The sequence below is a fragment of the Dipodomys spectabilis genome, unplaced genomic scaffold (assembly GCF_019054845.1).
Source record: "Dipodomys spectabilis isolate Male_0828 unplaced genomic scaffold, ASM1905484v1 ptg000215l, whole genome shotgun sequence".
In the NCBI taxonomy this organism is placed as follows: Eukaryota; Metazoa; Chordata; class Mammalia; order Rodentia; family Heteromyidae; genus Dipodomys; species Dipodomys spectabilis.
In genome coordinates this window covers 11,295,372-11,319,926 of record NW_024870892.1, presented here as the reverse complement: position 1 = coordinate 11,319,926, position 24,555 = coordinate 11,295,372, and the positions used below count along the sequence as shown (strand labels likewise).

At 52.0% G+C, this 24,555-nt stretch overlaps 1 protein-coding gene across 5 annotated transcripts in view; it reads right to left on the bottom strand.

The window, feature by feature from the left end:
• Positions 1-24,030, bottom strand: part of Ranbp3 (RAN binding protein 3) — a 47,169-nt gene extending 23,139 nt beyond the window's left edge. For 3 of the 5 annotated variants that reach the window (XM_042697061.1, XM_042697063.1, XM_042697062.1), the window contains exons 1-3: positions 23,929-24,030; positions 8,331-8,386; positions 3,365-3,544 (exon numbers count right to left, since the gene is read on the bottom strand). In XM_042697061.1, coding sequence (XP_042552995.1) covers positions 3,365-3,544; positions 8,331-8,386; positions 23,929-23,950 — 258 coding nt within the window. In that variant the 5' untranslated portion in view covers positions 23,951-24,030. The remainder of the gene's footprint in view (positions 1-3,364; positions 3,545-8,330; positions 8,387-23,928) is intronic. The other 2 variants (XM_042697065.1, XM_042697066.1) reach the window with 1 other exon arrangement.
• Positions 24,031-24,555: the final 525 nt, after the last annotated feature.

Genomic DNA, 24,555 nt, shown 5'->3' with positions numbered 1-24,555 from the left:
TGACCAAAGTAACACTTCAACTTATCTCTCTGGAACCGGGAGCATGCATGAGGCAGGATATTAAAGATGAAGAAGGCCAGGCATCAGTGGCTCACGCCTGTAATCTTAGCTAAGTGGGAGGCTGAGATCCAGAGGACTGCAGTTCCAAGACCCTATCTCAACAAATAGCAGTACCCAGTGGAGTACACCTCTCAATGCAGCTAAGGAAGCCTAAACTGTGCAGGTCCTATCTAGGTACATGCCTGGGTAAGGAAGTGAGACCCTATCTCAAAAATAACCAGTGTAAAACCCGGCTGGAGGGATGGCTCAGCAGTGGAGCACCTGCTTAGCAAGAGTGAAGCCTTGAGGCCAACCCTAATAGTGGAAATAAATTTTGAAAGGATGAAAAGTCCCCAGGGATCAGTCAGTGGAGCGGATGCAGGAGCCATCCACAGTCCTCTGCTCGATGACGACTATGACCCTGGAGGAGCAGCTCCGGTGTGTGAGGTGTGCAGGTCCCTATTGCCAGGTACGAGATGGCAGGAGGATTGCATCCAACCAGGATGGGACTATGGACGTGGGGCATCTGTCTGCACACTCCATGGTGGGCAAGTTTATTTAGAAGCTAGTTTTCGAGGCTGCCTGTGTGACTTGACTGGACAATAGGCCCTGGGGCCAGGCAAGAGAAGGGATGGCGCAGGAGGCTGCTTTCAGAAGCTGGCTCTATAAAGGATTGGGAGTGTGATAGGCACTGTCTTCTTGACCAGGGGAAGGGCTCCGGAGAGCAAGGCCAGAACTGAGAGTCCTTTCTAGAAAACCGTGGCTCCCATTTGGCTTGCCAGGGCCTGAGCTGTCTCTGTGGACTGGCTGGCTGCTTGTGGCAAAGCAAGGATGACAACAGACCCACGTGGGAGATGTCAGCACTGTGTGTTTTGAACCACAAATGGTGGCTTGGAGGCCTATCAGAGGCAGATGCTGCAAATGCATGGAAGGGCTGTCCTCAAAAGTCAGGACATCAAGGGTGACGAGGGTCAGGCCCATGCAGGAAGCTGTCCAGCCAGAGGGTTCATTCTTGGCCCTTCCAAAGCTCCCTGGTGGGTCTAATAAACACACCCAGCACTCGGCAGTGCTCTGGCCTGGAGCTCCACTCCAGCATGATTCCAGCAGGCTCGAGTCTGCACAGATGGCTGCTTGCTTTCTCCAGATCAGAGAACTTAATCTGCATGTGGTCTGGTCTTCTTCAAGCTGTCTTCTGAGAGCCAGAAGTCTGATATATAGAGACCTTTTCCTGGTACCGAGTCCTCAGTGGCCAGGGCTCTGATGAGGCTGAAAGATGATAAGGGCCCTTTCTAAGCAAGCCACAACTGATTATAGTGAACTCTCAGGGTTAGATGCCCCCAGGGATCATGGAGCAGAGAGCAGCCCAGACATGATGAATGAGACCTGCTGGGTAATGTGCACCATTTCCTGAGTGACAACACGGGGCAGAATAAGATCCAAGTTTGTTCTGATTCTGATGAATAAGAGTTTACCAGTGAATACCCCCCCAGGAAAAAGCAGGATTGGGTTCCATCTGACTTGATTTATGGCTCAACTGACCTAACATAAGGTTTAGTTTGCCTTGAGCATGTCCAATCAGTGGAGAGAGGCAATTAATGGGAACCATTAGCAACTAGCCTAAGTAGTCTGCAGAAAGCCCATGGCAGCAGGCCCTGCTTGGCTCAGAGCTGTCACCAAGTGGTATGACAGTGCTGTTCCCAGGTCTCTGAAGTTATGGTAAAACCAGCGTGTGCACGTATGCTGTCTGCCTGGCCCTCGGCACTATGCCAGTGCTTATTTACAGGCTGCACACTCAGCCCCATAGGCCTAGCTAGTCCTGTGGTGGCTGAACTCAGCTGGAGGCTCTCTGCCAGGTTAGAGACTGCTTGCATTTCTCAGGATTAGAGCCTCTGACCAGCTGTCCACAAGGATTGAGAAGCTAAGTTCTATGGACACAGGCTACCCCCAGAGGCCAGGAGTAGACACAGGCATACATCCTTGCAGGCCTATCTGAGGTACATGGGCCTGTGTGTTTTTGACTGGCTCTATTGACCCAGACTGACCTTGACTGCTTGCTCTGAAAGCTGCCGCTGCCGCTGCCTCTGTGGCAGGCTGAAGAAGCTTGTCCGTTCTCTGAGGCTGCGCTAACTCAAGTGCCCAACAAGGAAGCTACGGCTGCTGTCAGAACCACAACAGCACCTCCTGATTCTTTCCTGTGTGGGGGCCACACTCCTGGGCACCGTGCAGCAATTTTTCTCATGGCTTCTACCCCAAACCTTCCTCTGCAGCATGAAGGATGGTTTTGTCCTGCCAGACTCCACACACACAGAGGCCTGCTTCTTCTTTTTCCTTCACACACTGAATTCTCTGAAGTTAAAATAGAATTCTGAGCCCAGCAGAGCTGATCAGTGCTCCCTACAAGTCCTTGGTGGCTGAGACTCAATCTTGCTCGATGTGCTGGAAGAATCACTCAGCTCTGTGCTCAGTACAGAGCCTTGTTAGGGAGCCCTCTCCTGTCACCTGACATCCTGAATGTAGCAGTGTTTACAGAGGCTTTTTGCTCTCGAGAGTTTACACTCTCCACCTCCACCTGTTTTTTGTTTTCGTTGGTTGTGGCATTTGAACTCAGAGCCTGGGTGCTGTCCCTGAGCTTCTTCCCCCTCAAAGCTAGTGCTCTACCACTTTGAGCCACAGCACCACTTCCAGTTTTCTGGTAGTTAATTAGAGGTGAGAGGCTCATGGACTTTCCTGCCTAGGCTGGCTTCGAATCACAATCCTCAGATCTCAGCCTCCTGAGTAGCTAGGAATAATGGTGCTGGCTCTGCCTGTTATCTTTTAGATAACTGTGACACTGAGACTTTTCTTCTTCCTGCTCTGACTGCAGACAGTTCATGACCTACCCATGTCCAAGCACCCCTAGCCTCACCACATTCCCTGGACCAGAAGATCCTGTACCTGCATATTCGAGGAAGCCAGAGCTCCTAGGGGTCCTAAGATGCTGAACCTGAATGCTTTAATCAGGGGAGAGAAAAGAAAATCAGAAGCTGGGAGGAGAGGGTGGAAGTAATTTGGAAGGCTCCACCCCCTACTTAAAAGTCTTTGGGTACTTCATTTCTCTCAGAAAGCACACCAGGACTGGTCTTTTGCTGTGGGTACAGATGCCCCCATTTACAAAGCCCTGCTGTTGAAGGCTACAACTTCTAATTTTTTGCCAGCACAAATGAAAGGGAGTTGAGGAAACCCTTGTCTCTCACCACCAGCTGCTTATGCTGCGCTGCCTTAGGGTCTGGACAGAGGACCCCCAGGGGAGGGGCAGGACTGAAGACCCCCTGTGCCGTGGACTTACCCCTGCCAGTTCTCGTGGAGCGGGAGGCGGAGGAGTGCTGGCGGAAGTGCTAGCGGGGACAGGAGGTTCTAGGGCAAGCTCGCCAGCTGACTCGGGGTGACCTGTGCCATGGTGGGGGGCCTCAGCCTCCCCCAGAGGCTCCTCTCCTGAATCCGACAAGTCTTTTTGCTCTGCAGAGGACTGGGAGCAAAAAAGACAATTTTCCTTCAATGTACATGGAGGCCGGGTGGCAGGGCGGGGCGGGGCGGATGGGGGATGGGTCAGGTCAGAGATGTTGAGAGCCTGTGTTCTGTGACAAGGTGGCCCTCCCAGGGCCACAGGGGAGAGGGAAGCTGGCTGCCACTGTCTGGTTATGCTAGGGGTGCTCTCTCAAGCCTGGATCCTTATTTTCAAAACTATGGGGTGGCCCAGCATGGAGCCATTCTGCTTCTCTGCCTGAAGGGACAGAAAGTCCTCTGGGGTACCAAGAAAAGGACACAATTGTGCTATGAACCCTTAGTGACTCTCCTCAACCATGCTGACCAGGGAGCTCAAGGTCATGGGGATGTGGCCTGGGGCACCCCAAGTAGGGAGAACTGGCCCTAAATTCTGCATCTGTCTTTCTCTCAGCACCTGTCCTCTTGTCTTGCTCATATATCTTATGACAAAGGGCCTCTGGCCTTGATGGGTGCAGATGTGGGGCAAACATTTTTGTTTCACTGGGTAGAGGGGCCTGGCGCAGGGTAAGAGAGGGCTGGTCTGGAAATCTGCACCTCCTATCAAATAGCACCCGGTATCTTTCTAGGTGGGCTTGGGACTCAGGAGGCTTCCTTGGGTTTGGCACTCTGGGTTCTAACTCCAAGACTCTTTTTTTCTAGAGAAGTGGGGGATACACTTGGTGCCCTGACTGAGGGCTCCAATCCCCAAGCCTCCCATGTGACCCTGTCCAATGACGCAGAGCTGTGGCTCCCACCTAATGACCATAACCTATATGTGGTCACCTGACTCCACACACAGAGGGGTGTGTGTCTAGGGTGTGAAGCACTTGGCATTAAGACAGGACAGTCTTTGAAGTCATCCTAAAACATGCCTAGGTGACACAAGACACAGATGTGAGCTGACACCCAGTGTCAAAACCAAGTCTTAAACATATGGAAACAGCATTTCCAACGACCCTGTACTTTGCTGTAAGCATTTCCACGACCACTTCTGCTGCTGGGGTGCCGTGGAAGGGCTCCCATGGGGGGGACTTGAACACCCTTTCCTTCCCATCTCCATTCAGGACAGTGCCCCTGAAATGCAAGGCGAGCTTCAGAGAGTGCTGGTGGGCTGCGAGCCCAGCCCTCAGGAGGCTGCGGTAGGATAGCAAGTTCCAGGCTAGCACACATCACCAAGGGAGCCCCGTGCTAAGAAACAAACAACAAAAGCCGTGGGCCAATTCTTCTAACAGGAAACAACAGAGGGATCTGGCAACTTGTCCTCAGCTAAGGTTTTGTCACTGGCACCCACAGCAAGTGTGATATGCCTGCAGTGTGGTTTCTGCCACTGAGCAAAACCAGAAGCTCCTACACTGGCAGCTCTACTTTCTATTCCATGTCTAGTCTTTCATCTGAGTCGTGATTCAGCAATGCTACAGGGGACACAGGCTTTGTTTTCAGTGCTGCTAATGGAACCCAGGGCCTCACACCTGCTCAGAAACAGCTTACCACTGAGCTGCAACCCTGTCCTTTTTTTCTTTTTAAGCCAAAGTTACACTGACTTTGCTTGAGATGGCCTACAACTCTCGTTTCCCCGCCTCCCCCTCCTGAATGCTAGAGGGGATGGACTCTTTTGACATGCTTCCCTTAGTTCTAGTTCTTTTTGCTTTATTTATTTACTGTCCCTCAGCTCTTCAGCTCAAGGCTAGTGCTCTACCACTTGAGCCACAGAGCCACTTCCAGCGTTTTCTGCTTATGTGGTGCTGAGGAATCAAACCCAGGGCCTCATGATGCAAGGCAAGCACTCTATCACTGAGCCACCTTCCCAGCCCCTTTTTGCCTTATTTTTGAGAATAGGGTCTCCCTTTTATTTCTGGACTGCCACCTTCCTGTTCATACTTTTCACATAGCTGGGATGACAGATGTATGCCATTGCACTAGGTTTCAAAATTTCATTGGTGAAAAGTATTATGGCTTCTTCTTCCAGGTCTTCCTTCTCCTGCCCTCTGCAGTACAAAGCAGAGAGAAAATAACACAGGCACCTGCCACACGGTGTTCACCTGCCTCACCCAATAGCAGAGATGAAGAAAGACTGTGTCCATTTGGCCTTGCAGGCCCACTGAGGGCTCCCCAGCTCTGTCCTTCGTGCCCTTCAGTGACCCCGCCACAGAAGAGTCATGGCAGAGGGGCACTTAACTACCAAGAGCTGAAGGGCAGTTATTTTTAGAAGCCCATTTGGAATTGGCTCTGAGTCAACATTTTAATAACAACATCTGCCCATCTCTAAATGCCCATCTCTAGCCTTTGTAGCTAGTCTTCTGGTCCAGCTTTAAGGCCAACCCTTTAAGGTAATTCCAAGGCCTTCCATGCAAGTCAGACTTCAAGTTGGAAAGCAGCCAAAACCCCTAGCTATGAAAACTAAACTGAGACAGAACTAGTGATTTCTTAATTTATTCCTTAGGCGCTGGGGATAGAACCCAGCACCTTACAAAACCTATGCAAGTCCTCACCACTGAACTACATCCCAGCCTTGGATCAAGAGATTGGAATCATTCATTCCCATTATCTGTTTTAAATCAGAGGTTGACAAACTTTCTGTAAAGGTTCAGAAGGCCACTAAATATTTTTGTTTTGTTTTTTTTCCTCCTTCAGTCATGGGGCTTGAACTCAGGGCCTAAGTGCTATCCCTGAACCTTTTCTGTTCAAGGCTAGCGCTCTCCCACTTTGAGCCACAGCTCCACTTTCTGGTTTTCTGGTGGTTAATTGGAGATAGAATCTCATGGACTTTACTGCCTGGGCTGGCCTTGAACTGTGATCCTCAGATCTCAGCCTCCTGAGTACCTAGGATTATAGGTGTGAGCCACCAGTGCCTGGTGTTTTGCTTTTTTGTGTGTGGGGAAATATTGTGCATGCACCCTCCCCGGGCAGGTGACCCTCATACAAGTGCCTCCCACTGTCTAGTCTGTCACACTGTAATCTCACGGCCACACAGAGCTGAGAGGAAAACAGGTGATGGTGGTAGGCTTAGTTTGCTGACTGCTGACTAAAAGTGGTCCAAATGGTGACACCAAAAATTCCAAATTCTAGGAAAGTCCTGTTTTTATCAAACAGGACTTTTGAGAAATAATCTGAACATTCAAAACAGGTATTTGTATTTCTACCACACCCAACTCCTAAGATTTTAATAATATTGTTTCCAAAACTTCAAGCCCCTTCATATGACTGACCATCCAAAGGACAAACATGTAAGAACAAATTACATCGCGCTGCTCAGGCAACAGAGGAGGACAGTGCAGTGACCTGGAAAACATTACATGGCAAACCAAAATACACTGGACTAAGTTTTATAGGCACTTTGGTCTTTCTTCACTGAAAGAATTAGCAAAAGACAGTTTAATTGAAGTGACTATGTGAAGTTACAAGCTTAGCAGATGGGTATCTGGGGTGGGGTGGGGCAGCCACTTCCAACCCTACATAGGCTCTCTGTCTTTGTCTTTTTCTTTTCCCACTCCCTCTGCCATCCCCAAGCCTCTCCCTTCTTCCTGGCAGACAACTAAGGACTGGCCAGAAAAACTGGGTCACACAAGGAGAAGTTTGGCTCTTCTCACAACAAGGGAGGGAGGACACAGGAACACCAGCTGGACTTCCACGAGCCCGTCACAAGACCTGCAGCAGCTCTACACCTGGGACCCACAGAGCATCTTGTGCAGGAGGCTGCCAAATGCTACCTAGCACCCTCAACAAGACACAAACACACTTCAAAACACATCAACCCGTCGCTGTGAAGCACAGCAACTACCACCAGGCCAGGGGACACTGGTGGCAACTACTGGAACATGAGGCCCTGGGCCTCACAAGTCGGTACACAGCACCCACTAGTGGGCCTGGCTTTCCACTGTCAATGTCTGGGAAGGTAGAAACCATGTGGTTGTATGAGCACCAAGAAAGACACTTCCACAGCAGCTCATGCTAGGCCCAGAATGGGGTGGGGGTGGGGGTGGGGGTGAGGGCATGACAACCCACAAAGATAGATGCTACAGAGACAAAACAAGCAAACTAGTAAAGATCGTAAGTGTGTCCATGCCAAGCTGCTTGGGATACAAGCCACCTAAAACCTTTGTACTCCACATGGTTCTAGGGTTGGAGCTCACTTGTCAAATGTGTGCTCTACTACTGAGCTGCACCCAGCCATCTCCTCAAATCCTAATAGGTCCTGGTCTCTCTCTCTTTAACCCTCTTGCTGGTTCTTCTCTGAACTTCCTGTTTTCCTTCTGTCCAGCTCTCTGCCACTGGCTTGGCTAATGTACACAGCAATTTTTTCTTTTTCTTTGTTGTACCAGTCCTGGGGCTTAAATTCAGCCTGGGCACTGTCCCTGAGCTTCTTCTGCTCGAGGGCAGGACTCCACCACTTGAGCCACAGCGCCACTTCCGGCCTTTTCTGTTTATGTGGTACTGAGGAATCGAACCCAGGGCCTCATGCATGCTAGGCAAGCACTCTACCACTAAGCCACATGTCCAGTCCTGTACACAGCATTTCTAAGAGGAGGTATCAGGAATTAGGAAGGGGCTGAGCACTGATTTACAAAACTTCTCTCTAAGACCTTTCCCCAGAACCCGAAGCCACTGGGCCTTACCCTCCCAGCTCAAGGCAAAGGCGCAAAGGCCCAAAGGCCCCCACTGACAGCCAGCCCTGTGTGGATCAGCAACCTGGACAACGGGTTCTCTGGGAGACAGCAAGTTCAAGAGACGCAGGAGTGGTGGGAGTGGAGAGAGACATACCGGCCCCTTACCTTTTGTCCTTTATCCTTCTGAAACACAAAGACAGGTGGAGCAATGGCAGGCTTTTCTGCAAAAAGAAAAATGGTTTTTTTTCCCCCACACTATATTTATGTAGTAAACAAAACTATGTCCATTTGCAACAGATTACAGAAGCATGTGCACATATAAATAGAGCTAGCAACTGCACAGACCGTGAAGTGATTTAGAACAACTTCTTCCCAGGGACACTTGATGCATGAGTGTGCCCAGCTGGGGGACACTCAGCCCTCAATGGTGTGGGGTCTGTCCCCCTTCTCCAACAAGTCACACTATCAGAAAATACTTCTGGGATTCTCTGGGGACAGGTGTGCAGGAGAGCAGGTGTGGGCAGCTGCTCAGTGCTGGCTAGACACCAGATCTGTAAGTGCCAGCTCCTGAGCTCCAAGGGTGGTGCACTAATTTCATTCTTATTTTATTGCTTTAATTTGCAGCCTTTGGGCACATGGCTCATGTGCTCTGGAGAGGTCACTGGAGGAACAATGCCAACATTCGCCTGGCTTCCCTGTGAACACTCAAGGAAGAGGACAAGCTGGTAGAGCTGCTCAAAGCCTGGCACCCCCTGAACAGCTAGCTGCTGGTGGAGAGGAAGCACTCTGCATGCTCTGCCACCTGACAGGCAAGGCCAGCATAGCCTGTGGGTTCCACACAACCGTTCATCCCCTACCAAGGTCCACAATCCCTTTCTTAGAGGTCCTGGCACCAGTGGGGGACATACCATTATGCCTCTCCCCACCAGCTGCAGACTGAGCCCTCTCCACCATGCAAGATACCAAAGGCACTGCAGCCTGTTGGGCACGTGCCACATGCTGTGCCCTGGGTCTGAGGCTGCAGCCACAGTGCAAGGATGCCAGCCACAGGCTGGGAGGGGACAGGGCGGGGCCACACTCAAGAGCTGGAAAGAAAGGATGGCAGTCACTGTTCAGGTGGAAAGAAAAGCCAGGGAAGGGAGAATAAGAGTGGCTGCAGGAAGACCAGGTGAGGGGGAGACTGTCAGTCCTGAAAAGAAAGATAGCTGGCTCCAGGAGCAGGTCTGAAGGAATGGGCAGCACCAAGGCAACCAAATGGATGGTACCCTGCTCCTCAAAATCCACTGCTGGAGAAGCAGGACACTGGTCTTGACAGGCAAGAATCTGCAGGTGGTAACATTCCTGCCATCACAGTGAGAATGGTCTCACCACACCTGAATCTGAGTGAGCATGGTCTACCATGCACAGCCCCCACTCAGCGAACAACATGCATAAGACTCAGGGGCATTCAAGAAGAAGGGGTCTCCAAGCAGTTTCCACGCTGCCCTAACTACTGCCTTCTTAGACAAACACAAATAAAAGAGAAGGAACGTGTCTCTGCTAGACAGGAAAGGACACTAGGGAAATGCCAAGACTCGGCACCAAGCAGCAGCTTACCCAGTGTGCTGAACACCTTCTGCTACTACTTCTGTAGCTCTTAGGCCGCAGTGCCACTCCTGCATTTGACTCCTCAACTCTGTGATGCCAGGACAGAGCCAGGGTTCCAGCCAGTTCGGTGACCCCTCAACCTCCATCTTCTTTATGGAGCCACCCCACCTCTGGTTCCAAGCCAGGCAAGGATAGTACTACAGCAGACCTGTCCTGGGGATACCAGCACATGAACACGGCCAGACCTTGCAGTGGAGCTGTAGGGAAGAGGTGGCTCTCTCTGTGCTGGGCTGCTGCAGCCAGCCATGAGTCACAAAGTGGGTGCCCAGACCAGGGCCACTCCAGAAGAAAGCAGAGACAACCTGGCCCAGAGAAAGATACCTAAACCTTGGCCAAATCCAGAGATGCCAGTTGTTGCTAACCCAACTGTCCCCTGGTCACCAGCAGACTGAAGACTGAAGGATGTGGTCTAAAAGGCTCAGACTTAAATAAGTGCGGTGTCTATGCTCCATGCCCTGTGGAGGAAACCTCAGGCTAGCCTGTGAAGCAAAATGACTTCCTGTTCTTTACAGTCTGCCTTTCCTGAGATGAATTTCACAGTTCAGCTTAGATCCCTAGCTGCCTGAGGCATGCTGTGAGGGGAGAGGTGGGGAGGAGTAGAGACAGGGAAACCAAACTCCAGGAGTGGACACACTGCCAGGCCAGCCAGGAACAGAGGCGTTCCTTGGAATGAGGAAGCACCGGCTGACCTGGTGTGCACATGATGTGTGGGTTGCCACACAGCTGCAGCTATGAGACCTGGATGTCAGGACGCAAAGGTCCTGCTGAGGGGGTGGAAAGGGGACATGGACAGGGATGGGATGGACACCTGACAGAGGGGCAACTGCACTATACGTGACACGTAGCTCAGTGGCAGACTAGAGGAAGCCCTGAAAGCAGTCAGGCAGGTGAACATCCAATTTGGTCCTCTATAATTCCCCAGCCAGGCCTGGTCCTGGTCCCTACCCCAGAACTGCTCAGATTTTTCCTGCCCTGCCCTGCTCTACTTGGGCATGCCCCACAAGGGAGGCTGAGAGACCAGATACCTCCAAAGAGCTTTGTGTTCCAGCATAATCGACTGTTCCACACAGCAGCTATACAGCCAAATAAATATATACCAATCCCCAACTGTGCAAGGCACCACAGGAAAAAATGGAGAGCAGGAAGCTGAGGGGGGCAGGGAGCGGAGGGCAGTTACAAGGATGGGGTGTCTACTCTTGGTGCTGGGCCCAAGATAGTCAACCTGCTGGCAGACAGCGCCCACCCCTGGAAAGAACACTACGCAGAGTAGCTGGCCTTACCTGGTTTGCTCCCTCCCTCTGTACCTGCAGCACCCAACAGTTCCACATGTAGCTGCGCTGGACCAGCAGTTATGAGCGAGTGGATGTCACTCACCCTTGGGTGACAGGCTCCAGCCCAAGGGTCCGTGGCTGAAGGCAGGTTTGGTATTTGTAACTAATTCAATAGTGTACTGACTAAGCTGCAGGCAGAGCCTTGGCTCTGTGGAAAACGCAAGGCTATGGCAAAAGTCTGCCCCCAGCAAACTGTCCTGACTATCCAGGACCACTGTGCAGCCCTGTCCCACACTACCGGGAGGAAATGGCACTGGGCTCAGGCAGCTGTTCTACACCCTGCCTAACTGTCTTCTCAGCGATGGCAAGGGGCCAATCACCGCCAGAGCACCAGGGAGTGTGAGGGCCCCAGGCCACCAGGGAGACACCACGCAGGGAGATACTAACCAGTACAGACCACCTTACCAGGCTGCCAACCAAGTGCTTTTCTTGTTATTTGTTTCTTTTGGTTTTGGGCAACATTCTCCATTCAAATTACTTTGTGAAAACGTAGCCAGCCAGGAGAATGGCTCACCACAGCATATCCAATGTCAGAAGACCGATAGACCAGGCAGTGGTGGCCTATACTTGTAATCCTGGATACTCAGGCTGAGATTCAGAGGATGATGGTTTGAAGCCAGCCCAGGCAGAAGAGTCTATCAGGCATCATCTCAGAAAACAACCAGTGAAGTCTTTAGCTTTCATTTATTATGTGGGAAGCAGGATATGTTTCTCTTTTTAAATTTCTTTCTGCCCCAACTCCCCCCTCCCCCGCTGACTTTTAAAAAGTCAGTCATGGGGCTTGAACTCTGGGCCTAGGCGCTGTCTCAAAGCTCTTCAGCTCAAGGCAAGCGTTCTATCACTTGAGCCACAGTGCCACATCTGGATTTCTGGTGGTTCACTGGAGATAAGAATCTCACACTTCCTTGCCCATGCGGCTTTGAACCATGATCCTCAGATTTCAGCTTCCTGAGTAGCTAGGATTACAGGCGTGAGCCACCAGCACCTGGCTATTTCTTCCTACTTTTAATCCTATTATACTAAAATAAATCCTTGTTAAAGCTTTAAAGGAGGTTTGGCCAACCAAGCCAGTCAAGCAAGCCATGGAAGTGAACGTGAGGCCCTGAGTTCAAGCCATGGTCCTGGCAAAGAGAAAAAGGAAAAAGAGTGACTGAACGGAGACCCTGTTACTGCTTAGGGAGCTCCGGCTCCAGCTGCCAGCACACCAGGCGGCAGGCCATCAAGAGGCTGGCACTGGTCTGTAATGTGGGCTGGGCCTCCGTCTCTCCTTACATCCTCCCTGAGCTCTGGCTACCCAGGTTCTACAGTCCGGGACGCGCAAGGGGCAGGTACTTCTGTCCATCTTGCACGTCCTCTCTGACCTCACCAATGCCCTGTCACACACCACTGGATTCAACGCCTGACCCCATCCTCCGAGGAGAGGACAGCATGGAACTGGCCTGCGTCTCAAGGGGCCCTGTTGAAGCCTGTCCCCAACTCTCCAGACACTGCCATATCATTAGAGTCCTGCTTTCAGACTCCACGAGCCTATGCTGGCCTCCAACTTGTGTCCCCCAGCTCCATGTCTCATTCTAGTGGCCAACCCTCCCCAAGTGCCTCTAGCACCAGATTTTGCTCGCATCACCTCACTGAGTCCTGTCACTGCCGAGAGGTGGCACACAGAAGGGAAGGGAACATCCTCAGAGAGGGTCAATGACCTGCCCCAGATGGGGCTGGGCCTCAAAGCTGGGGGGGAGGGGGTCAGCTCTGAAGCCCCTACGCCTGGGCACCACTGACACAAAAAGGAGGGCTGCCCTCCTCCCTGTCTTCTTCCTCCCCTCTCTCCTGCCGGCAGGCCTCAGCTGTGGTGTTGACATGCTTCGCGTTGGAGGAGTGACACCAGGAATGAAGCAGCTGTCAGTTAACACTACAGAAACATCTGTGGAAGAGCGGAGTAAGCTGAGGCTGGTGATGAGTTGTGGGTTGGAGAGAGGCTGCTTCTACCTGCCCGTGACTGGCAGCCTCCTGAGACCTGGTATGCAATTACTCCTACAGCAGATTCGCACACAGGGAAATCCTTGATGGCCATCAAGAAAAGAATGAGACACACGCTGCAAGTGCACACTCCCCAAGCTAGTAGTGAGGAGCCATGTGCATTCTGTCCTGGCATTCGGAATGGGTGCTGGCAACAACCTCTCTCTCTCCTATGCCTCCTCCACAACCCACTTCCTCTCTACTCTGATTTGCAGGGGCCCCAGGCATGCCTGTTCTCCAATGAGCTTCCTTCTCACTCTCAATCTCTGCCAGTGGCTGCCCACAGCCCGTCGTGGAGAACCTCCGGTGAAAACCACAGGGCAGAGAACCTGGGTCACCTCTGCCTTTCAGGCTGTCTGTCACCTCTTAACTGGTGGGTGACTCCTACACCTTCCAGGAAGCTGCCCTGGCCGGAAAGCCACTTAAGAATTCTGGACCAAAATATCAGCACGGTATTTGTGTAAAACTAGGTTTAATCCTAGGCTGATGTGGCTTAATCTTCTTATCTATGAAAGAAATATGGACAGCATCTTGCCAATGCAAACAATAGTCTATCAGTCTGTAGTGAATGTCTTACCCTGGTGACATTCCTTATCAACCCATCAAGTCAGCTGATTTTCTCAAATTCTCATCAACAGTTGTAGGCTGTAAAATGAAGCAGCTGGTGCTGGCATGTCAGCACTATTCTCTGAAGAATGGCCCTGATCTCAGCCACATGCCTGCCAAGCGATGTCGCTCTTCTCTGTGGGCTGCACACTCAGTGCTCACTGGGCTTGTGTGTGGAAGGTGGGGGTCTCACGGAGGTCCAAGAAGCACAGGTTTTGGAGGTGGTACCTCACACATTACAGTTTGTTTTAGAATGTTCTTCATTCTGCCATCAGGTTTATATACTGAAACCCAAGCCTAGCTCCAATGCTCTAGTCCTCCTGCCAGTGCTTGACTTCCAACTATGCAACAGCAACGAGGTACTCAAGTCTGCTCAATGACCTCTGCTAGGCACGGCCCCACTGGATGTTTATTGTACCACTGGCCAGGACGAATCAGGAAACAGCCTGAGAGGCCTTGGACACCTGGGTGCTGTGTCTTGAGTCACGGAGCTGGCTTACTTGTAAGCTGAGTGTCTCACATCCTGAGACTCCAGGAATGTGGAAAGACATTCTGCTTTCGTTATTTCTGTCCTTACTGGCTGCAGGGAAGCCATTCCCCACCTCCCCTGCCCCACACAGACTGGAAGACTATGGACACCTTCCTGTCCACAGAAGCTCTGCAGCTTTTAAGAAGTGGACATGACCAAGCCAGCACCTATCCAGAGCTGTGGGAAGAAACCCAGTGCCGCAGCTGGTGGTGCTTTCCCAGTCCGCCGCTAGGTGGCGCAGCGGGACACAGCTGAGGTGAAAAAAAGGTGAAAGGCTTGGGGAAAAGTTCCAACAGAGCATGAACCCCCTCTAAAGCCGGTTTGGAAGGAGGGGGTGTGGGCTGCCTCGGTTGGGAACTAGCTGGCCTTTTTGAGTCATATCCACATCGGTGTAGCCATCAGGAGGGACTGGGGAAGATTAAAAGGTGGACTTGCATTTAAGGGAGGCTGGCACACAGTGGGAGCTTTTGTAGCATCAGTGCCCTTCATAATTATACTCAAAAGACTGCCCCCCCGCTGCACCAATGGCTCATGCCTATAATCCTAGCAACTCAGAAGGGGCCCGGATGGTAAAAGACAGTACTTCTAGGGGTCCTAGTGGGGGAGTGAGCTGTGAGTCTGATTTCTAAACTTAAACGATCCCGGTGCAGTTGTCCCATTCTTATGTTAGACTGAGCATCCCTTGTCCAAAGTGCATGGAACCAGGAGTGAAGGGATTTTGGAATGTGGGAACTTGGATCTCTCTTACATACACGAGATTATTTTGGGAAAAGGACCCAAATCTGTGCTGCTGTTTTCTGATGTGTGTCGGGTATGAACCCAAGGCCTGGTACCACCCAGGCATGCGTTCTACCACTGAGCCCCATCCTCATAGAAGTCCTTCATGTCTCATGACGCAGCACAGAGCCTGAAAGCAGCCTCTGGTCATTTTACAATAGCAAAGAACATTCTCCACTTCGCATGTGTGTGTGTGGGGGGGGTGTCCTGTGGGCTTCCAAGTGCTCTGGATTTCAGGCAGTCAGGTAAGGGTTACTAGGCCCACACAGTGCTACGCACAGCGGGAGACAGAAGTGAATTGAGGGAACCAGAAGGAACCAGCCTTTAGGAGATCCATTCAGGTGGTTGGGGGGAAATGGTGGCTCCAGTTCAGGAAAAGAGAAACTGCCTTGAGATTAGGAAAGGTTTTTGAAAAGTAAGGTCTGTCTTAAACTGGTAGTTTTCTCTTTTTTGTCAGTTGTGGGGCCTGCAATCTGGGTCTGGGTACTGTTCCTCAGCTCTTCAGCTCAAGGCTAGCATTCTACCACTTGGGTTACAGCGCTACTTCCAGCTTTTTCTGCTTATTTGGTGCTGAGGAATCGAACCCAGGGCCTCATGCATGCAAGGCAAGCAATCTACCACTGAGCCACCTAAACTGGTTTCTTTATTAGATGGAATAGGGACATATTTTTAGATTACTGTACACCATTAATTTTCCTTCAAAGTCACTTGAGCTCTTTTGCTCAAGAGCACTCTACCACTTTGAGCCACAGCACCACTTCCACTTCAGTTTCCTGGTGGTTAAATGGAGATGAAGTCTCACAGATTTTTCCTGCCCAGGTTAGCTTTGAACCACAATCCTCAGATCTCAGCCTCCTGAGTAGCTAGGATTACAGGTGTGAGCCACCAGTCTTGGGGCTTTACTAGATTTTTGGCTAATGGAGCACCCTTCTGCATAAGTAAATTTTGCCTTGCTGAGACAATTCTTTATTTTGGATGCACAAAGCAGTCCCCTGGCTCCAAAGAATGCCCCTACCCCAATGTCAACTGTGCCAAAAGGCAGAAACCTTGAATCAAAAATTTGGCAAAATTTTGAATTAGATCTGATCTGCCATGGTAGATACCAGATTACTCCCCAATGGGGCAGATGGTATAAAAATGGCAACTCCCAGGCTTCAATGATAGGCCTCCTCTCCCTCCCCACTCAGCATGTGGATTTCAAGGTAAGCAGCATCCTAGAAGCTTAGCAGAGCAGAGACTTCTCTAACCTAATTGCAACCATAGGTGACTCTGTCCCTAAGGGGACATTTATGGAGACCTTTTCTCCTTGTTATAGCTGAGGATATACGCAGTAGTGATTCTAGATGATGCTAAACATACTACAACGTGCAGGGTGGTCCCCACTAACCTCAGTGTTTTAACTTAAGAATGACAGCTCCTAAGCCAGGCGCCAGTGGCTCACGCCTGTAATCCTACTCAGGAGATTGAGATCTGAAAATCACGGTTCAAAGCTAGCCCAGGTAGGAAAGGCCTTGAAACTTAACTCCAATAAACCACCAGAAAACCAGAAGTAACACTGTGGCTCAAGTGGTAGAGTGCTAGCCTTGAGCAGAAAAGCTGAGGGACAACACCCAGGCCCAGAGCAAAAAACAAAACAAAACAAAACAGATAATAAAGGGACACATCAGTGAGTCAACTACCTCAAGTGTTCTCTCTTCCAATAACCTGAGATTTGCTCCTCCTCCTTCCACTTTACAGAACAGGAGTGTGTCTCTTTCTGGGGCAAGAAAGTGCAGTCCCAAACCATGAACAATCAGGCTTCCAATTGTACCACAAGATGCCAACTGGTACTTCCTGGCCAGGACCAGATTGAAAATCCCAAGGCTGGAGAGACAGGAAAACCTATCCTACACCTCCTTTGAGGCCTCAAGCAGGCCCCAAGACTGCTACCACTTGCCCCAGTGTCCTTCAGGTATGTCCTTCCCATGCTTGTAAATGAATGAGGGGCTCCAAGTGTTTCGGGAAATGTGGCAGAGAGCTACTAAGATATTCAATATAAAGTGATACTTAGTAGGACTCAAGCCCAAGGAAAATTCAAAACATGAATTTAGGATAATAATAAAGTCAGACAGGGTTAACCTAGACAACCTGTTTTTAAGAAAACCAACTGTTAACAAAAACAACGGCAACTGGAAAGAGCAGTAAGCACTACTCTACATATGGCCTGCCTGCACGGAACAGAACTTCTGGAAAGCCCACCAGGGGGCAGTCCACTCATGTACAGAGAGTAAAGAAAAGCAAATAAGGACTTTTTATCATTATAAAAATGGTCTGAAAGTTGGGCGCTGGTGACTCACACCTGTAGTCCTAGCTATTCAGGAGGCTGAGATCTGAGAACCAGGATTCAAGCCAGCCAAGACAGCAAAGTCCATGAGACTCATCTCCAGTTAACCATCAGAAACTGGCACTGTGTCTCAAAGTGGTAGAGTAGCCTTGAGGGAAAGAGCTCAGGGACAGTGCCCAGGCTCTGAGTTCAAGCCCCATAACTATCACCACCACCACCAACAACAAAAGTTTGAATTTGTGCTGTTCTCTATGTGGGTCTGTTACCCAGCATGGAATGGCAGGCCAGAGAGGCTGTGCACCAGGGTGGAAACCCCATGGTAATCCACACAAAGCTGACAATGGAAAGCCAGGGTACGCAGCAGGGACAGGTGTCCATGAGGAGGCAGTGTCTCTCAGGTAGCAGCTACTCACTGGCCCTAGCAAATCATGACTGTGCAAGAGACTGGCTGAGAGCAGTTCCTGTTTTATGAGAGAAATCAGAAATCTGGCTACCCGAAATCTCACCATTTTGAAGTGCTAGTTCCCAGGGAAGAACAAGCCAACCAAAACCTAAACGGGTCAGGTTAAACCCATCTGCTCATCCCTCAGGCAAGAATGCCACTCATGCCTCTCTATGGCTTTCAACTCTGGCTATGTGTTGTAAAACATCTGTGGAGATGTTGTAAAACATCTACAACTGCCTGAGTCCTCCTGCAACCATCACAGACAAGACACAACAAACCACTGGGGGGGGGGGGGGGGGGGGAGGAGGCATAAGCACAGGGGGACATAAGCACAGTGCTGAGCATCCAGCCTAGGAATGGTGGGTGGGGTGAAGATAAGCTCTCCCAGCAGAAGCAAACAAAGAGTCCCACTGTGTCCACCAGCACTGTCAGATCCTCCAAGACAGCGATGCAAACCCATCAAACCCATCACCTCACGTTGGCTTAAGTACCATGGAGAGCTGCCGAGGCTCTGCCCAGCCAACACCAGGCACTGCAGTCTCCCTGGCTGGGTTCTCTCCCCTCACACTGGTGCTTGCAACCTGTCTTACCTCCCACCACCTTCTGTTGGATCTAAACATTCTAGGCTGGCACTCAATCCTTGCCCTCTGCATCCCACTCTTCTGCCCCACCCCACGGTCCTTTCTCAAGCACCATGCTGAGCTTACCAGGTAGAAGTTCACTCAGTTCCCTCTACCTACAGTCACCCAAGTTCTCAGAGCATCAGCAAACCCAGGGCCTCCACCACAGCTCCCAGGAACGTGCCAGGGGAACCACACAGGGGTGACTCCAGTTTCTAGTTCCCTGAGAGGCAGCTTTATACACAGGATCTGTCTACACACAGGATCTCCAAAGGGTGTAAAGGTCTCACAAACTCTGAACAGCACACTCCCTGACCTCAGGGCACATCCCAGGGTCTGTCTTTTTTGTTTTTGCTGGTCCTGGAGCTTGAACTTGGGGCTGGGGCTCTGTCCCTGAGCCTCTCTGTACTCAAGGCTAGAGCTCTACCACTTGAACCACAGCACACCACGTCCAGCCTTTTCAGAGTATTTTATTGTAGATAAGAGCCTCATGGACTTTCCTGACTTTGCTGGCCTTGAACAGTGATCCTCAGATCTCAGCCTGAGTAGCTAGGATTACAGGCGTGAGCCACTAGTGCCTGGCTCCAGGGTTTGTCTTAAATTCAGGAAAGCTATGCAAACACTCAATTTCCCTCATTTTGGGGGGTGGGGGGATGGAACTGAGAATCCAGTGAAAAATAGTTGTATTGCTCATAATTATCTTGAGTCAAACAAGAAAAGAACAAACTAAGAAAAGCCAAACCACTCCTGGAAAGCTTGGTCAGACTACATCAGTGGTCTTCAGCCTGGGAACTGGAGGGGGGGGTGGTGTACTATTTGGATCTAGGGCAGAGTTGCTGGGGTGTTGAACAGAACCTGCACAAGGTGACCCCGTGTGGCTGAGGTGAAAAAGGAGGCTAGGAAAGGCTACAATCCCCAGCAATGAAGACTTAGTGAGCTACAACCCCAGCCCTTTTGAAAAATTTCCCACTAAGTAGTAGACCCCAGATTTGTAATCTTCCAGGGCTGTTGGGTGGCAGGGAACCATCTTCTGGCCCTCCCAGCACCCCTCCCCCCATCCCCATGCCAGTCCTATGGCTTGAATTCAGGGTTGGAGCTGTCCCTAACTTTCTTTTGCTGTGGGGCAGTGTTATACACTTGAGCCACAGTTCCATTCCTGGCTTTTCTATCGATTGTGGGGCTTGAACTCTGGGCCTGGGCACTGTCCCTGAGCTCTTCAGCTCAAGGCGAGCGCTCTACCACTTGAGCCACAGTGCCACATTTGGTTTTCTGGTGGTTAAATGGAGATGAGCCTCACTGACTTTCCTGCCTGCACTAGCTTTGAATTGGATCTTCAGATCTCAGCCTCCTGAATAGCTAGGATTACAGGCGTGAGCCACTAGTGCCCACCTTCTCTCTCTGCTAGGCTAAAAATGTCTACACCAGAATCCGGTTGGTAAAAAACAAAAACAAAAAAAACCCCACAACCATTTAATGAGTATTCTAAAGGCTGAGACGAATACATTCATTCCCCTATTGCTTACAGTAACTACAATGATTCCTATTTCCATTTTATTGCTCAGGAAAGAGGCCCCAAATCACTTGCTGAATCCACAGTGGTCAGAACACACCCCTATAGGATAAAGCTGGGCCACCACCACCTTATACCAGCAAGTCTCACTTAGGGGCAATTCTGCTCCCCCATCCCCATTAGCTGGCTATAAGAGAGGCATTTTTGGTGATCAGGGTTCCTGGGACTATGGGATTTTAGCAAGTTCTAGCATGCTACTCTAAGCATATCACAATGCAGGGAACAGCCCTCTCCAGCTGTCAACAGTGCTACAGTTGAGAACCCTGTGCGGACTGTCTTCTGGCCTCCCACCAGTCATGTTGACTATAGGCCAGCAAAGAATGTTGCCTTTCCACGTGGAAATCTGGACTACATGATTTCCAGTAGTTCTGACATGCCTGGCTTACTGTATTCCCAGTCTCCTCTCCCTTTACCAAAGACAAAACTCCACTTTCAATCCTGAGTCCGTCTGCAGCATGGAATAATTTCACTAACGGAATAAAGAATGAGTTTGGGAGCATCAACAATGAAATGCTATGCTGGGGAGAATATTCCTCCACTCAAGCCAGTCTCTCTCTCCTGAGACAGACCCATTTCCGTTGGAGTTCTAAAATCATGGACTACCAAAGGGCAGTAAGATAAGCACTGGTGACTCACACCTGTAATCCTATACTGAAATCTGAGGATCCTGGTTTGAAGCTAACCCAGGCAGGATAGTCTGTGAGACTCATCTTCCAATTAAGCACCAAAAGGCCAGAAGTGGAGCTTTGGCTCAAGCAGTAGAGTGTCAGTCATAAGCAAAGCAGCTCAGGGTCAGCTCCCAGGTCCTGAGTTCAAGCCCCAAGATTGGCACAAAAAAAAAAAAAGGAATAATAAAGGGGAGAGGGGGGGGTACAGTAAAAGTTGTTGTCCCCAACTAGGAGATCAGCATGGCAACAAGAGCGAACAGGATGCAGTCCCAGATATGTAACTGAAGATGGCTCCTTGCACATTAGTACAGCACACCTCACCTGTCATACCAGTACAGAACAGTGCTTCTCAACCCTGACTGCAGAGCAGCAGCACCTGTGCTGCCCTCTGTGTGTCAAGGTGCCCAGGGCCAATAAATATCTCATGGGACCAAAATTTGTAGGGGGAGGGGCTGGAGCATCTGTGGAGTTAGAAAGGCTCCCCAGGTGATTCTGAGGCAAGGCCAGGGCTGACACCCAGCCTGAGATGGCTGTGGAGACAGATAAGCCCAGAACAGAGAGGCAGAGGAGGCATGGAAAAGGGAGTTTGGAGGACACTAGGTGTTTGTGGCTTGAACAGCAGGAAGGAAAGTACAGCTATGGAGCATTCAGAACACACAGGTAAGGAAGCCCTACTTCAGATAGAAAATAGACTAGTATACATCCTAGCAGGCTGTAGCTGCATAAAACAGAAATGGAACGATTAAAGGACGGCAGAGGCTGGGTTCCAGTGGCTCACATCTGTAATCTTGGCTACTCAAGAGGCTGGGACCTGAAGGATCCTAATTCGAAGTCAGTTAAGGCAGAAAAATCTTCAAAACATCTCCAATTAACCAGAAAGATGCTGGGCTGGAAGAGTCCAGAAGAGCAAGAAAGCTGAGCCAGATTCTAAGGCCTGAGTTCAAGCCCTAGAACAGGGACACATATTTTTAAAAAGGGCAAGATATGAGGCATGAGATCCACTCAGCTTGATCTCCCAAGTCATAGCACCAGTGTCAGAGACAACTAGGTGAAGGCGCAATTTATTAGTTAAAAACCTTTAAATATTCAACAGTCCATTCCTCTACTTTACACTAATCCACTCCACTATGCAATTTACCACCGATATGAACACTCTGCAAGCACTATGCAAGAAACAGCACTGCAAGACAACAAAGCATAATTCTGTGTTCAAATGCATCCCTCACAAGGATGCTTACTGACACTTATTCATTCATTCATCCATCCACTCCTCTGTGCCACTGTTCTAGAAGCAGGAGATCTTAGCAATACTGACAGACATTCCTGCCCCTGCAGAGCTTATGGTCTAGAGAAGCAAAATCTAACTCGCTCTGGAAAGTAGGAAGTCCTGTGGGAGAAAGAGCAGATCAAGAGGGACAGGAAATGTGAACAGGATTTCAAAGTCCTCAATAGCAGGAGGCATGAGTGAAGGAGATGCCAGGAGTGTTGGGATTTGTGCAGAGGCCCAGCAGGGAAAGGCTGGGAGGAGGGAGTGCCATTCAAGGAACACTGGGAGAGAAAGGTAGGGAGCCCTGCATTATGATGCTCCTATGGCTAGGGATTCTGAAGCTGTCAGATGGTGATGGACAGAAGGGAGGCCACACCAAGGCAAGGGTGGTAGCAGTCACCTTCTTGAAACACAAGTTACAGATGTGTGCCAGTATTTGCTGTGGGATATGAAAGAGAGGAGCCAGAGGTGACTGCAAAGGTTTAAGCCGAGCCATGCAGAGTGGACTCGCCATTTACCACGATGGAGAAAATCTGAGGGGGGTGCACAGAGAAGCACAACATCTAGATGTGCCAAGCAGACAACCTGAAGGAGATGTCAGACATGCTGCTTTTGAGTTCAGCAAAGTCGTGGGTTCAGATGTAAACATAAGGATGTCTGTAGATACATAGATTCCTCATGATTCAAGGCTCTCTTCTGTATTCAACTGATCTCCAAGTAGGATGACATCGGCCCTTCCACAGAGTAAGACGGCCAAGGTTGGGAGGCTCTCAAGACAGCACTCCGGTTGACATCCCGGCTCCTTACTAGTCTTGAGCTGCCTTGGGGAAGTAACTTAAGCCCTCTGACTCAGTTTCCTCAGTCCAGAGAATGGGTCTTACTGGAGCTTTTGTTGACTCGTGGGTGGTACAGATACCATCCCAAATGCTCCCTGAGAAGTCCCTCCTAAGAGCAATCGCACATCAGCGTGGTGGGTACCGGAGCCCTGGGGTCCCCACTTCCCAACAGCGGGGAGCATCGTAAGCGGGGGGGTGGGGGTGGGGGGAACCAGAGCCCGCAGGTAGAGCGCTTCCCCGCAGTTATGCGCTGAGACAAGGGAGGAGGCCAAAAATAGATCTTGGAAGTCCCGAAGTCCCCGCGACCGACCGAGGCTGGAAACGGGCACCGGCCGGCCTGGGGCGCCTCCCGGGGGGAGGGGGAGGGGTCCAGCGAGTGCAACCTGGTCAGAAGCCCTCGGGTGGGCCGAGGCGGCTCGCCCGGCGGGGAGGGCCCGGGCTCCCACGGCCGAAAGAAAGTACAGGGGGGAGGGGCGGGCGGGCACACGCAGCCGGGGCTTGGGGACAGCCAGATTCCGTGGCCAAGCCTTAGTGGGGGGGACGGGGGAACGGCGACCTGGGAGAGGGGGAACTGGCGGGAACCGGGAACCGGCGGACGGGGGGGGGGGGTGCTGAGTTCGGGGCGGGGGTGGGAGTGAGCAGCTCTCTCGGGCTTCCTGGGTCTTCGGAGAGGAAGCCACGGGCCCAGGGAGGATGAGGACCTCGCGGGTCGGGGAGGTCCCCGAAGCGGAGAGGGCGGGGAGGGCAGCGCGGCGCGCCCGGGCCCAGGCCCAGGCCCGGACGTCTATTTACATCCGAGGCCGAGGCGCCCGGGCCGCACCGTCCACCCCCTGCAGCCCCAGGCCCGGCCCGCGAGGCGGAAGGGCCCCCGGGACGCGGCCCCTGCAGTCCCCCGGCTCCCGGGGGCCCCGCCGTGGCGGGAGCCGCGGCTGCGGCGAGCGAGGGGCCGAGACGCCGAGTCCCGCCTGAAGGGACGCGGTGGGGGGTGGCCGCGGGGTGCGCCGGGCCTCCGGAGCGGAGCGGACGGGGTTCCCGCACTCCGGGGCGCCCACCCCTCGGGCCGGGAGCCCCCAAGCTGCCCACCGCCCGTTCTCCAGCCGCCAGCTGGCCCCCCGTCGGCGCCTCCCCTACCTTCGTTCGCCAGGTCCGCCATTTTACTTCCTTAAGCCCTCCCACAAGGCCCCGCGCCGGCCCGGGCTCCCCTGCTTTCTGCCAGAGACTCCCGCGCGTGCGCATTTAAACCAGTCCGGCTCCCGGTGAGGCGGGCATCTTGCGCCTGCGCAATGAGCCGCGCGCCGCACCGAGATGCTACTCGCGCTCTCAGCGCGCGCTTGCGTACTAACCGTCCTCTACCGCCTTGCCCCCCCCCCCGCCCCTACATCCTCCGCCTTCTTTTCCCGCCGGCGGAGGAGGGCGTGGTCATCGCCGCCTCGCGCCTGCGCGGGAGCCGGGCGCTCGGTGGACGCCGCAGAGCCGCGGCGCTGTCCGCGCTGGTGGGATGCGGCTCCCGTCGGCGGGAGAGGGAGCGGTACAGGCCGCTGCACCCCCCCCCCCCCCGAGGCCTTCCTCCAGGTAAGCCCCTGGGCTTGCGGGGGGGAGAGGCCTGCGCCTCGGGCCTCGGGAGCCGGCGCCTGAACCCAGCACCGGCTCTGCGGAGTCCGCGCGCGGAGGCAGGGGTGGGGGGCGGCCAGGACGGGGTGCAGCGCCCCGGGCTCGGAGCTAGGCCCCCACGGGTCCTATCTGTAACATGCGTTTTGC